The following is a 15,420-nucleotide window of genomic DNA, read 5'->3' on the forward strand; positions in this document are numbered from 1 at the left end:
TGTAAAACCCATGAGAGAAGCAGGAGAAAGGCGTGTTAGCTCCCAAATAACAACAGCAAAAAGAATCTGGAGGTCTGTACCTGCAGGGCCGGGCAGGCCAGGGTTACCGGGCAGTCCAATTCCAGGCTCGCCTCTTTCCCCTTTCTGTCCTCTATAACCTACACAGAAGAAAGATAGGAAAACAAACAGTGATCTTCCACATACCGTGTTGGCCAGAAATTATCAAGACAAATGTAACTGGGAAAACCCACACTCCAATTTTTGTCTGAGACAGGTCTTATATTTACATATTCCTTCTGGAAAATACAAGGAATTCCGGAGCAAATGTTGCACCCTTCCCCACAGGGCTCTGACCATGTTTGCTAGCAGCCTCCCCCTCCCTAAGATTTTGTTACCTTCCTGAAGTTCCTCTAATAAAGAACCAAAGGCGTATTCTGCTCCAGCATCACCTGCTTCATGAAGTGGTGTAAAGGACCAACCCAAAGGCCACCTCTGACCAGGCCTTCCCTGGCAGCCCTTGAAGTGAAGTGAGACTTCACCCTCCCCACTCTACACAAATCTTTTTGCCTGCACTTTTTTATACTGTTGTACGCTCAGGTATTCCCCTATGCAAGAGAGAAGCCCCCCACCCCTGTGTTACAGAGCTGCCCTCATGTGGGATGAGGCACCTTTAGAGGTTGTACAGATTATGGCTTCTAGCACACAAAGCCTACTTTGACCCCAATGCCCACATATGGTTAACAGGGGGCCATTACTAATTATACTCTGAATATTTGTGTCTGTTTTCTTCACAGGCCATAACTCTGTATTTTTCCAATAGCTTCTGTCTTTCTCAACAGCTGCAACTCACGGGCAACCTGTTTCGTTTCCTTAAACTCTTTGTAAAAAGTATTAGTTGGAAACCCTCTGGCTGCTTTAAAGCAGAGGACTCGTGGGTATCAATATAATGTTTTACTTCATATTGCAAGTGAAAAATCTGTCTAAAAATGTGGCTTTTCTGTTTAGACCGTGTAATTTATGTAGGGCGGGATGGAAGCGTTTTAAAAGAACAGGTGCAACACCTGCCCCAACCCTTTACTTTAAAAGCGATTATAAGGAAACGCTTTTTCCCTCCCCAGCACCTCAGGCACTGGCATGTAAGGTGACACACACTGAAGGTCAATTTGCCAACTCCTGGTCACATTTGGAACGACATTTGTCCTGCTTTAGGGACCAGTGCACTTTCAGTGTTGCACACGCCATGCAATAAACGTCCCCTTGCAAAGAGCTGCAACTTAATTTGAATTTACACAGTGGAGTCACGGCCGAGCAGTCAGCACAGTGGTATCAATCCTCCTGATGTCACACGATGATTAACGGGCACTGGCAGATGGGTGGCAAAGGTTGTCTTGTCAGTGTACCGTGGTCTATGGCAACACTGGTACTTTTCAGGACAGCCCTAAGTGCTGTGGGTACCAGTTCAGGGTTGTTACAACAGACACAATGCAGCAGGACCGGTACACAGAGTGTTCAAGCTTTCTGTTAAGCACAAGCTCATTGTGCATTTCAGTAGAAAGTCTGTCACCTGTTGCAGTCATTCCAGGTTTCAAAACAGAGCAGCAATTATCTTACTCTTCTCTCAGCACCCCAATAAGGAAATTACAGTGAGACAAAACCATCAGAAAGTGCAGGCAGAGTGACATGCACACCATGACAAAAGGAAATCCACTGTTTAAAAGCTCACAGAGGCACAAACTAAATATTAATCATGCATTCTGGCCACTGCATTGTGTTAAGCAGAACTGCACAAGGCAGATACACACACAAGCTATAAAGACTCAGAGAAGGGAACGTGCAGGTGCTTGCATTCAATCAGGATTCTTGATTTTGCTCTTTAATGGCCACGGTCGCATTTGTAACTACATCAAGTTGGTTGGCTCAGATAACGTTGTGGGAGGTGCCACTGTTTGAGAAGCTCAATCACACAACCACAGGATCTATTACATTTCCTGTTTATTATATATCTCTCCATGTTTCTTAATTTACAGTAGACAGTTACAGTACATTTCTCACTACAAACCCAGGTAATTGTAGTTTTACAAAGTGGTGCTGCCACTAATAATTTGGTTTGCATTTCTTTAGCTATGGGGAAAAGAGAGAAATCACATTTAAGGTAGATGACATTTACATGCTCCATAGTAACCATTACTGTAGGTATCTGAGACATCGTAGTTGAAAAGGGACTGAGGCTGACAGATTCTGTAAACATCACTGGAATTCAAGGCAATAAGGAAAAAAAACCCCATGATAGGACAAAGAACAGCCACCCAACGCAAATGTATGATCCAGGGTAGCGTAAACCATCACCGGCTGTATCTGAACACACACACAAAGGTGTAACTTGTATGCAGTGGCAGGTATCTTTTCCAAAACCATGGCTTCATACCTTTTTACAAGGGCGTAAGCATAGTAGTAAACAGGCTTTTATGTAAACAGTCCGAACAATGTAACGTGTACTTCTGGCAGGAAAATACTCTATTTTTAATGAGGTATATTTTGTTCAGGAGTTGAGCCAAGTGTCTAGAGGAGTCTGGGCCACTTCTAGAGGATAGTACCACCTTCTCTCTGAGCTTAAACTGACAAACTTGTACACAGTCAAAGGAAAATATTACCTTAAATCATATTTTCATTTACTGTTTTTAATGTAAAGGCACACAGATGATGTTGTCTATTCTTACTGGTAGAATTACAATTCCAGTAAGAGGTTCCTGCTTAATTCGCTAGGTGACTGCTTTAGCAAAGCCTGTCACTTGGGTTCCAGAAGCTTTGCTGTGATTTCTGCAACCCAAAAGCTGTGGTATGTAAACATGTACCCAACAAGGGTAGAACGGTAAACACTTGGTAGCAGGATGTAGCAAGTATGTGTTCAAATGCAGAAGTGTTCTCCTGCTCAGGGGTGAGGGACAGCAACTAAAATACAGCTCTCTGTGCTCTCCCCATACATCATGGTCAGAAGCATTGCTGCTGCAACACCCTCAGCTCCACTCGGAAGTGACACAAGTTCATATCTGTGAACTTGGAGGTAAAAAGTTCTCCCATTTGAACAGCTACAGAAGGTATCCCACCTGTATCCTGGAGACCCTCTTCCATCCACAGGGATGACATGGCACCTGAAGCTAACGGGTCAGTATCTAGAAAGGTCTGAGGTTCTTCAATACATATGTGAGGTAAACACATTGCTGTGGCAGGTAACAGTGAGACCGAAGCATCACCTGTGTCTCACTGTGCAAATACTCTGCTCTTAAACACAAACAACTGCAAAGCAACGGGAGAGTGCTAAGAGCAAGCCCTTTGATCCAGCCCCCAGTGAGTGCTGTGAATTTCTCCTGCATGTTGCAGCCTTCTCAGCTGAGAGGCAGTAACTGAGTCTCAAACCAAAGTAAACCAGCTCAACCTCACCCTCCACAGCTGAAAAAGCAGTTTACAGGAGGTAACACTTGAAACCAGTGCAGCTATTTCAGAAGAGAAACCATGTCCGGGCAATGTCCACTACAATAGGGTCCTGATGTCAGTCAAGGTTTCTACATGCTCCCACCATAAAAATCATTATTATAAGAGACGCAATTTTACAACAGAGATTAGTAATAAAGTAAAGGAACTTTGCCTATTCATCACATAGTATTTTTCTTTCCTGAGCTGTGGTATTTGACTCCTCAAGGCTACTATGAGTTATGAAGACCTAAAAACCCATCTTGTTTCCTTAATTTGATAGAAAAAAAGTGATGTTTAACTAAGACAAAATCTTTTTTATTGTGGTGAAAAAAAAGTCATAATAACATAAAGGATCTCTGGATTGCAACAGTATCCTGAGGTGCCTTTGGTCTAATGGGCTGAGACATGTCACTGGTGACCCTGCCTCCCACTCTCAGCTTGCTGATGCATATCCCATAGGCTATTTCTTAAAAATAAAGAAAATACATTTATATAAAAACATTTCCATCCATGATTAAAGTCTTTAATACCAACTGCATGTTTTATAATAGAAGTTGCAGTTGTTTGTTGTTTTGCATGCCGTATTTTTATTGAGACCATCCTATAAAATCAGAATTATTTGTACCTGAGCCACTGGGAAGGACCTGAGGAACATACACTATGAATGACCTTGCTGAAGGCCAGCGGATAACAATTCTGGGCATAATTAGAAATGAAGGACTCTTGGCCCAAGAGTCCAGCAATTCCTTAAATATGCTTTTTGAAGACCATGCCTATGCTTTCAAAAGTTAGCATCTATGTTTGCTGCTTCTGGGACTAACCTATTGGTTTGCTGCACAGAAGGTGGCTCTGGTGCAATTTGGCCAGGTCATACCAGAGCAGTTCCTGGAGTAACTGGGAACACACTTTGGGCGTATGGAGGGACCTTGGTGAAGCAGCAAGTGAAGTATCTCCTTGGACACACAGTGACTGACACCTGCCCTTCCTGCTGGCTGGCTCTAGCAGGCTCTCTGCTCAGTGTGCAGCACCACAAACAGTCTCCAGAGGTGTTTGTAGAAGTTCTGTTAATTGCTCTCTAACAGTACCTACTTCTTTTCACTGGCTGTATGGGACAAGCGACTGTTTCACTCCAATAGCCCAGATGTACATTAGTGCACATGGCAAAGCCCTGGAGCAGGCAATCTGGGCTACACCCACGTGTGAAACACAACAAGGAGTATGGGTCAGTCAGCACCCAAAAGTGTACGATGGTGTGGGCACGCCCATGGCACGCCACCTCGATGGTCTCAGATGCACGTGTGCGAAACACACTTCTCCAGGAAATCTTGTCTGCTATGTCTTTTGCAGCTGAAAATAAGCTGGAACATGGAAGGGTATCTCTGCTCAGAGAGCTCAATTTCTTCTTACTGTTGGCAGAAAAGCGTAACACACAGAGGCACAACTGGGAAAGGCGTGAAGGGTATCTGTAAGTGTGCTTCTCTCATGGGACTCTCTCGCTTAGGGTGTGAAAAGCAGGCAAGACAAACTTTTGGTTTTCTTTCCTTGGAAATATAATTTCACATATCTCTTGATCTATCAGAGGAATAAATGCTCCTCACTTAGCTTACCTTTTCCTATTCAAAAAGAGTACTGAGCAAATCAGTAAAATAAAAGGAAGTCCTGCGTGCACAGGGCATTACTTTTACTTCAGCATAAGGCATGAAAAAGCAGCTTTATTATTATTATTTTTCAAGCAGAGCTATCATCTTTACTCGTGATGGTCACTAGTTGGCAGAGAAGCCTAGCACAGTGTTCCACTTCCCAGAAGTATCTGAGACTATCCACCACATACATCATCATTGAACAATCTGGCACTGACATTGAAGTTGACTGTTCACAGTGATCTGCATAGTTAGGTAATGATGAATTCAGTGTTGTAAGATTATAAGCCTTTTATCGCTTTCCTGGATCCTTTATTCTTGTTCTTCTCTTTCTGAGCTCATCACATTTTTCAAGCTTCTGTCAGGGGTTTGCGCTTATCAATGTTAGTAAGTCTTTATTCTTCTGATAGCTTTAGGATCCACACATCTTCAGCTTTGCTCTCATGTTCTTCATTCCAGTCTGACTTGCTCTGACTCCAGAGCAGACCAAACTAACAAAAGATAATAAAGAACTACCTACAGATAAACTGCAAATTACAGATTACCCACCCACAAAATATTATTCATTGATAAATTCTTTTTTTTCCTTTATTCTGTTCTCCTCTTCCTGTTAATCTCTGAGAGGCTGACTACAGCAGAGCACAGCTCCAATGAGCCTGGATCCCTTGATGTTAATTTTGCAGTGAAAGTCAGTTCATTGAGATGAGAACAATCCAGATGCACTGCAGTGTACAGATTACCCTTTGGGGTGTAGTGAAAAGCTGATTATTCTGAAACTGATCTGTGAAAATAGATTACTTGACTACAACAAGAATTCCTGTGGTGCTATTTCACTTTTCACTGCTTCTTAAAGAATAATTTTTGCCTGCAGTTTTTCCTCCCCTGTGCTGTCTCAGGATCAGAGCTGAGAGCACTTGGACTTGGAGATCAAATTTTGTTTCTTAAGTAAGATGGTCTCTCAATATAGAACAGGATCTAAATAGTTACACTAGAGTGCTGGCACAGTTTTTTTTCATTGTTAAGGTATTTTGGAGAAAAAAAAATAACTGCTACAGTATTCTAGATATCTGTCAGTAATTAACTTTATCGCTTATTAGAATAAAATGCACTGATTAGGAGTTTTTAATCAGTAAAATCCACACATTAACTATGGGTTAATATTTAGATCTAGTCTGGAAAAATATAAGTACAGTTTTAAAAGTTAATCATTAGGAAGCTAGATTGAAAATCCTGGCTTATTTAATAATCATTAGCAAGTGTATAAAAATTTAAAGATACAACTCATAGGAACATTTTTTGGAAGTCCTACCTTGAATTCCACGTTCTCCTGGTGGCCCTGGCAAGCCATCCTTTCCTGGTGGCCCCGGTAACCCATCTTTTCCTGGGGGCCCCGGTTTTCCATGAGCCTGGGAGGCAAGCAACGCTGCAGGCAGCTTCAGCTGGGACACAAACTGAGCCATCCTTTCTTCATTAACAAAGAAAAAAGCGGGTAAGAAATCTGCTAGCAAAATATGGGAAAATCTGTAAATCCCAAAGCCCCAGCTGAAGTAAGTTTCTGGAAGTAAGGTGCTTAATCCTTCCAAGCGTCAAGGTATTAGTGCTCCTATAAATCCTGATGCCTTCAGTTCCCACTTAGGCTCACATCTGAGCCTTTGCCCTTTGCTTTGCACTAAATTGATGGGTACTTTACCCTTTAGATTTGTACTAAAGTTTGTATCACTAGTCTCTTCTCCTAATGTGTTCCAGTATTTCAAATGACTTCTGACTCCTTTTTGTGGAAGTAAAATACATGAACATATAATAGTTAGCAATTAGCATCCTTATGCAGAGCTACCTTTAGAGGTTTGTAACTTAATAATATTAAGTTGCAAAGTAGAGTTTAAATACCACAAGCAGTTCTTGGAGTGTGCTGAAATCCTGAAAATTATTGTGAAAACGTAAACATTATTATTTAGACAAAACCAAACCCATGAGATCTCTAGGAATACCAGTGAGATGTAGAAAATGTAACTGCTCTAAAGACAAACCCCAACATTCCCTGTAGGTGGGACACCTTTTAATACTGTCTATTCACGAGCAGACTAAATACTTGTTACCACTCCATTTGAATGGGAAAAGGAGGCAACTTCAGCCAACAAACTGCTATTGATATAGTAGGTTGAACTCCTAAGGGGTGGCAGTTTGGGAAAGGGTGAAAACACACAAAATGCTATGGCTTGTTACAGAGTGAAAAACTGCCTCAACAAGTTTTATATGATTTCTTTTATCCCTGTGCCAGGGCAGGTTCAGATTGGATGTTAGGAAAAATCGTTTCACTGAAAGAGTTGTCAGGGCCTGGAACAGGCTGCCCAGGGAGGTGCTTGAGTCACCTTCCCAGGATGTGTTTAATAAAAGGGTAGATGAGGTACTTAGGGATATGGTTTAGCATAGGATGGGAACGGTTGGACTCGATCTTAAAGGCCCTTTCCAACCTTGTGATACTGTGATTCTAATCTATAATTGTCTGAACAGATTTATATGAAGTAGGCTTAAACAACAGTTAAACATAGCTATGGCAACAAGGCAGCTGCTAAGTGCTATGTGAATTAGATGACATGAAATGAAAGGTTTAAGAAGGCCACTGGGATATAAAACATTTGGAACAGAATTTAAGATTTGTATCTAGTTGCAGAAAATTTAATTTCCTTACCTTCAAAAACCTTAAGAACCTCCTGTTTGATATATATTTTTATTTCTTCAAGTGAAACTGCATCAGCCTGATGAGGAAAAGAAAACATATATCAGAAGAAACACAAAGGGCACTTCACAATGCTACAAAAAATTTTAAAAATGCTGAAATTAGCATTAAAAATGCAAAGTTTTTAACAAACACTAAATATTGTAATGTCTTTGTGATTTTATTGCAAATATCAAATTGTACCTTATTGCAAATACAAAGACCACTAATACCATGAGGTGGAAGAGGCACTCCCAACTGTCCAGATGATCAGGATGCTAAGTGTATGGAAATTAATTTGCATAAGGAGGCAATAAGGATGTCCAGTGGCACCACTGTGCTTTACTTGCCTTTTGCAGAGCGTGTACCAACTTCTTACTCCTTCTTTGCTTTGATGCACAGCTGACTAACTAAAACTGCATCACAGGACCAATAACTGCACTGGAAAAGGTGTTTAGGGCTTTACCCTATCTGACTGTATGTACAAAGGACACGTAATATGGATTTGTGCCTGTGAGCACATGGAGACTAATCGAGACATCTACAACTGACAAGCTGCCTTTCAATGTCTTTTTAAATACTGATTTCCCTTTTACTCAGAGTCATTTTTGCGTGCCTCCTTTTCTTTCTCAGTTGCAAAGACCCACCCTTTAGGTCTGAAGCTTATGAAAAACTTGAAAATTAAGCATATTTAGTAGCCATATTGATTTGACAGGAGCTAAAGAAATAGTTAATTAGAGTCTATCCACAGCACATATTTTAAAAAAGAATTTAAAATAACTGCTCGATCACCTGGGTATATTTTTTATACCACTTAACTGAACACTGAAGTTATCTCAGAGATATCTTAGTTTTTCTGATGCTGTGTTATTGCTTGGTTTGATTTCCACTGCTCAGCACATGTAGCTTTCACATTATCTGACTTCACAAGCAACCAAGGAAAACTTGTATTTACTTACTGGAAACCCTGGGGGTCCTGGAGAACCTGGGGGACCCTGATGACCTGGTGATCCTGGATAGCCTCTGTCTCCTGGTGGCCCAATAGGACCCGCATCCCCCTTCTCTCCTGATGGGCCAGGTTTTCCTCGTTCACCTTGTGGACCTTTGTCCCCTGGAATACCTTGATCTCCCTGCACAAAATAAATCCAGACAGAAAACCATTACACACAGTGGGACAAGCTAGGAAAAGTCTCCTGAGAATGCTAAAGAGAAAAGTCTTCCCTGTTCAGAAATAGATTTTACAAGTCATGCAGGGATGCTGATGTTTCAGGCTAACCACTGTCTCTGGAAACACAGCAAGTAATGTTCTGTTTTCTTACACTTTTGATGTTAAAGTTAATGACCAAAAAAAACCCCTCTTGACTCTCTAATGCATTTTCTAAAGGCACAATATGGGTGCAGAAAGTTTAGAGCCTTATACAAGGATCTAGAAATGTCTAATATGGCACAGGTAGAATTTGGATGGTCAAATTCTCCCAGACACCAGGAGTTTTTCTTGCACTTTCCCTAGAAGGCTAATATTTTATTTCTGCATGTACACAAAACTTCATTTAAGGAATCAACAGATACACAAATTCATTTATAATGAGTGAATCCCTTGCTAACAAAACAAATTAAAGGGCAATGTGCTGGGCAGCAACACCTTCCATCACTGACAAGTTGGTATTTAGATTTCTTTTATTTGAGAGGAATTAAATAATTTAGAATGACTTCATTATTAGCTATTAGATCACTGAACTCCAGCTGTGGAGCAGAGTGGTGCAAGTCACACATTCAGATTGTTGGTGAACAGCTGGTAGGGTCTTCAGGGTTACTGACTGCCCTTGCTGCATCACTTCAGCTAATGTTAGTACCAAGAACTGACTACATAATCACTAGGTAAATCCAGAATCTACATCTGTAAACCTTGTCAAAGACTCAAATTTTCAAGTCTGTGGGAGCAGGAAAGTGTACGTATGTGCATTGGGGGAACTGGGAGAGTAATACTCTGATGGAAAAGGCATACCTTTTAAAGCTTTTACAAATTTTAAGATTTACAGGGAAAAGTGTTCTGTTCTGCATAGAGCTTTTGCATGAGGACATACATGTATTGCAACACCTTGAGAAATTGAGGGCAGAGGAAGGACTCTAAGAAGCAGAACTTTTGTGGTCTCCCGGAAGGAGGATCCTTCCTGGCCTTAAGAAATTTTGCTTCCAAACCCCCCACTCTTGCCTCACTGATAGTGACTTGAAACATTATAAAACTGAGGAATAACAACTGTTCTACCATACGTTATTGCAAAACCTGAAAGAGGTATAGCCTTTAACAAATTTTAGCTTACTCACTTTTTTTGGAGATTGAAGTCCAGTAGCCACTGAACACTTTTTGTCTGATAGTGCTTTCCAGTGAGACCACAAACACATGCACACACCCACAATTGTAAAACAGCTATTGGAAGATTACTATACTTACAATATGTTTTCATGAAAAATCTATTTCATACATAAATCATAGACTCATAGAACGGCATGGGTTGGAAGGGACCCCAAGGATCATAGAGCTCCAACCCCACCCCCCTCTGGCCACAGGCAGGGCCACCAACCTCGAATATGCCTATGCATTTTCTCAGATTTATAACCTGAAGGGTAGGTTACCAGAAAGAACACCACAGGTTTGTCTAACACCACGGTGCTATGGCAGTGCAGAGCTCATCCTGGAATTGCTTTTCTTCTAAACAATTCCCATTTTACAGGCTGCCAGCATGTAGGAGGCAGATCAAATACTGCAGTCACTTTTCAAACAAGCATTTTTTAACTGCCACTGGTGTTTGCTTTGTGTCTGAAAGAAGTTCCTGGTAAAAATTCATAAAAATATGTCATATCTTCTGCCAGATTTCTCTATGAACTCTCCAATGTGAACTGTACAAAAACCAGAGTAGGACATTTGTGTTTTGTGATCTCTGTCTACTGTGCTGATTTATTCAGTCCCCCTCCTTTCTACTGTTCTCTCTCTTGCATTTACCATTGTACTAAATTGGGTGCAGAAGGAGAATTGTCTTGCCCTTTGGGTTTCTAGACACTCTAGTCTAGGGGGCTCCTGGTCTGCAATCGAGGCATGCAGACAATAACCACAAATGAGCCAGCCACTGGTACTTTAATCTGTTGTTGAAATGACTGGAAAGGTTTATTTCTAATTGGTTTGAACCACATTTTCAACTGGTTTGTCAATTGGTTTATAAAGTAGTCGTGGCTGTAGCGTTTCCTCACTCAAAGGATATTTCACAGCCAAAGTCATCTCCTCCTTAAAAAAAGATCCTATAAGAATATACTCAAGAATTTTGTTCTGTCCTTCCAATTTTGATGCTTCTCTTTTCTATAGCTGCAACAGCCGGTCTCAAAGTGAAATAGTACACTGTGCAGCAGTAATAATAACGGTGGCAAGAATAATGTAACTCTCTTATTTTCCGTAATCACTGCAACCTCTTTGACAGATGCAGGGCTGTAATACCTGCTCCACAGATGAAAAAAATAAATCAGCTCCAACCCTCCCACTGATCTCTTATCCGAGATGCAGACTTCTGCTGTGTATTTCACTGTTACTTCTTAGGCAGATTTCCCCCTCGTTATCAACAAACCTTTTTGTTTCCTGCAGAATTGTAAGAAACAACTGACAGCTTTCTGAAAAGTCTATTCAGATATTGATTGCACTGGGCATATTTATAGCTTTCCTATAAAAGGTTGTGAGAGATTTTGGTTATCACTTGAGAAAAAAATACTTCTGGAAATTGATTTATTTTTTTAACATCTGTCTATAATTCTTACATAGATGTGAGCGTGTGTATATTTATTTACCCGATACATAGAGAGCTAGATCATGACATGTTTGCCAGTGATCCTAGAAGTGAGAGCAGATTCAGGCATCTGTGACCTCTGAGAGCAAGCACAGATCCGTATTTACATCTATAGCTACACATACACGTGTGGATGTATGCACTCTGTCACCGAGGAAATTGCAACAAATACATTCTCCTCAGCGTTGTAAAGCAGAATTTCCTTTTCCAGATTACACAGGAAGGTGCTTTTCCTATTCATCAAATAAATTTGGCATTAATCATACTAGGACATCAGGGCTTTAATAAAGTTATAACAGAAGCAGGGTATTACTAGGATTTTCTTTGCTCTAGCAAAGTAACGATGGTATCTCATCCCTGTAATGATTCCTGTCCACCATGACCCCACTACCATGAACAGACCTGTCTAAACACTTTGGCAAGCAGAAAGGTATTGCATTTGCATGCCTGCTGTTGGAGTCTAACAAGCTTGTTTCAGATAAAACATGATTTCTGTTTGTGATACACAGAGCTCCCAGGGACGATGACAGGGGAAGCTTTAAAGCTCTTGCAAAGTGTGACAGCATCCCAACAGGATTAGCTTCTTTCTAATTTTTATCCTATTGATCAATTCACTCTGTGCAGGACAACTGTGTTAGAAAGTCGGTGTATAAAATGTGGTTTTCCTCTAAATGCAGAAGCCAATTTGATTCTAATTCCTTAAAGTGGCATGTAGGACTAAACCTCTCAGCTGTAATTCACAGAAAATTAATTTCTTGGGTTTGCCATTAAAATATGCATTAATGAGCTGCACAGAGGCATGATAAAAGGAAAAAAGTTATTAAAACAAGAGACTTACTCGTTCTCCTTTGGGCCCTCGGTCTCCTGGTCTCCCCACAGCACCCTGAAAATTGTTTTTGAAAAAAAAGACAAAGATATACCACTTCAAGGCTTTGTTGCATGTTTGTTTGTTAACAGAACTGAAAGCAACTGTCTAGGATTAGCAGCTATGGTATCTGTGAAGAATAAAATACACTAGTATGCAAAAGCATGCTTTCCTACCGGGGGACCTGGCAATCCATCTTTTCCATTGATTCCCTACAAGGAAAGCAAACATCTTGTAAAAAATTATGGTTATATAAGCATTTTAAAGAGATAAAGGGTAAAGCTCACAGTTTATTTCTGATATCAGTATACATTCTGAAGCTGTGGAGGGGGCAGTTAGTGTGGCTGAAATACTGAATTACTTTCCAATAGTTCTGAAGGATGTGAAACAAGAGAGCTTGGGGCCATACTAATCTGCAAGCACGTTGTGTTTGAGCTGAGCAGAGTGCAAAAAAAAAAAAAAAAAGAAATTAAAATCTTTGGCATGAAGATACACATCAACCTTAATGAGCACACAACTTTAAAAGATGAGTTATATGAGAATTCTTCAAGCAAGTGGAATACAGACCTGTACATGCACTTTTCCAGTCCCACCTAGTCAATATATAATGACAGAAGAGATTTCTCTTATTCTAGATATTAGCCCTGATGCCCAACTAGCCCTCAGCTGTTAGAGACATTACACCTTCATAGTGAGTGGCCAGATCTTTTCCTTGTTCCTTGGGTCCTGTGGGACAGAGAAGCCTCAGGCTCCTGGGTTCAATGTTTTTACTTTCTAAAAGAAGGTGGTTTTATCCATACCACCTACTGGAAACAGCCCAGGCCCACATTATCCCCCAAACTGGAACGTGGCATTGTCTCAGAGAGTGCTTTTTGGCATGGGACAAAAGAAGGGCAGGGCACATTAATGATGGCACGCTGCCAGATAGCTGCACAATAAATGCTCTGGCAGTGTTTAATTTACTGGGATACAGATGAATCTGCACACGCAGCAAACTCACTGCTGTTTCGCTGAGTGAGAAAGGAGGACTTGCATGAGCAAAGACATCAGGAATATTTCCTTCTCTCTCATACTGCAAAATGGGGTTTTGCACAGATTAGGCACCTCGGGCCAATTTGCTGCTGAAGTTACAGAAATTGTCTCATCTTTCAAGGCAGAAGCGTAACGTGGAGACGTGCTGACAAACTGGAATGATCTGCTTCTCATCCTCATCCCCAAAACACCAAGCTTGGGGAGAGATAATGATTCCTGCGTTACCCTTGCCAATCCACTTCTGGAATATAAACTAGGTTGCTTTAAAGCAGCTTGCACAGTGCTGACTACGCTGCTGTCACACTTTTGTTAAATAAAGAGGTCAGATTGGACATATCCTAAGTGAACAGTGAATGCTTCAGCCAGAGTGTTGCATCACCTGTATACAGAAAAGTCACAACGTTTATTCAGAATCATGAAACACATGCTTCTCTATCTAAACTGAACCCAAGAATGCATTTTATCACCTCATCCTTTATAGACTGTGTTGAATGTTTGGGTCAATATTCTCCTGAAAACCTACAAGAGGACCCTTCATGTTAACAAGATCCAAAAGACCCCTATAAGACCTTGAAAGGTATCATCTCAGTAACATTAAGCATTAAAGCACCACACCACCAAGAATCCTTAACTGGATGGTTAATATTGAACGCTGTAGCTGTTCTTCAGACGCTACCCAGCCTAACACAAAGTAGGATGTAATCTCATATATTTTCCAACTTCTCACAAACTATGATACATCCTTTTGTAATGATGGTATATATTCAGTAAAAAAATTCTTACTGGTTTGCCTTGTGGTCCTTCTGGCCCAGGGAAGCCTATATCTCCTATAGGCCCTCTTTCACCCTGGGGAGAAAGAACACACACATATAAATCTGCATGTAATGTCTTGCATTTGGCATTTGAAATATATGTGTATTATCATGAGAGTCTAGAACTCAAATCCGTACTTACAGGTTCCCCTGGCATCCCTGGGGACCCAGGAGATCCTGGCTTTCCCTACAAAAAGAGAACATTAGAAATTCAAGTTATTAGGAAGCAAAACATAAATTTTTCCTAGTTAAAAAATAAGGTGGGATATAAAATTCAGTGAAATACTCATGTTACTGCTCAAAAACACTTTAGGAGAGAAAAAGTATTTTACTATAGTTAAAAAAAATTTGTGCTGTGTTAACACAGCTTTTATGTACAACATGACTCAATCCCTTGTTCTTCTTTGCCCTTTTTGAATACTGAGATAATATTTTCATGGAACTTTCTTTTTCAACACCATGATTTCCTTCTTGAGCACTCACAGTCAGATCACTGTGGATCGCTCAGGTTATCACTGTGCATGTGAAATCAAGACTATTCCCTCCCCCCCGAGATACTTCCAAGTCCTGATTTTTTTTTAAAGAGGCTTTATTACTGACTTAGTGTCTTTTGCAAATTTTCTTCATGGTGTTTTCTGGCCAGTTTTCTTGTTGTTTTATCTTGAGCCTATTAGAATTCACAAGCCTTTCTCTTCTTTTCATTTAGATGGTGCTCTTAAATGTCTCCAGTTTGTTTTTTTTTTTCTAACTGATGCCTTGCTTTTAACAACCTACCTGGTTCAGTGCCAGACAAGAATCTATAATCCTGGAAATATCCTTAGACCAGATCTTCAGCTGACTAGTAAAAGTGAGGAATCGAACACATTAATGCCAGTGACAACTTGAAGAACAACAGGACTGAGCATTTGTCCTGAGGAAATAGGTGTTGGTGGCAATTCTTGCAGCATCTCAGTCCAAACTTCTCTAATAAACCCATTCAGCTAAAAGTCAAAGCTAAAATTATATGTTTACATCCCCAAATAGGAGAAAGGGTCAAATAGTCAATCTTAGGAGT

At 40.6% G+C, this 15,420-nt stretch overlaps 1 protein-coding gene across 1 annotated transcript in view; it reads right to left on the minus strand.

Moving 5' to 3' along the window:
- The window catches only part of COL19A1 (collagen type XIX alpha 1 chain), a gene marked incomplete at both ends in the record, with an annotated part of 189,375 nt that overhangs the window by 290 nt on the left and 173,665 nt on the right, over window positions 1-15,420 (minus strand). The window contains 8 exons of the mRNA XM_084260981.1: window positions 81-158; window positions 6,421-6,576; window positions 7,801-7,867; window positions 8,787-8,957; window positions 12,496-12,540; window positions 12,699-12,734; window positions 14,338-14,400; window positions 14,509-14,553. Of these exons, the coding sequence (XP_084117107.1) occupies window positions 81-158; window positions 6,421-6,576; window positions 7,801-7,867; window positions 8,787-8,957; window positions 12,496-12,540; window positions 12,699-12,734; window positions 14,338-14,400; window positions 14,509-14,553 (661 nt within the window). The remainder of the gene's footprint in view (window positions 1-80; window positions 159-6,420; window positions 6,577-7,800; window positions 7,868-8,786; window positions 8,958-12,495; window positions 12,541-12,698; window positions 12,735-14,337; window positions 14,401-14,508; window positions 14,554-15,420) is intronic.

The sequence above is a fragment of the Gallinula chloropus genome (genome assembly GCF_964237585.1).
Source record: "Gallinula chloropus genome assembly, chromosome: 3".
NCBI classification, from domain to species: Eukaryota; Metazoa; Chordata; class Aves; order Gruiformes; family Rallidae; genus Gallinula; species Gallinula chloropus.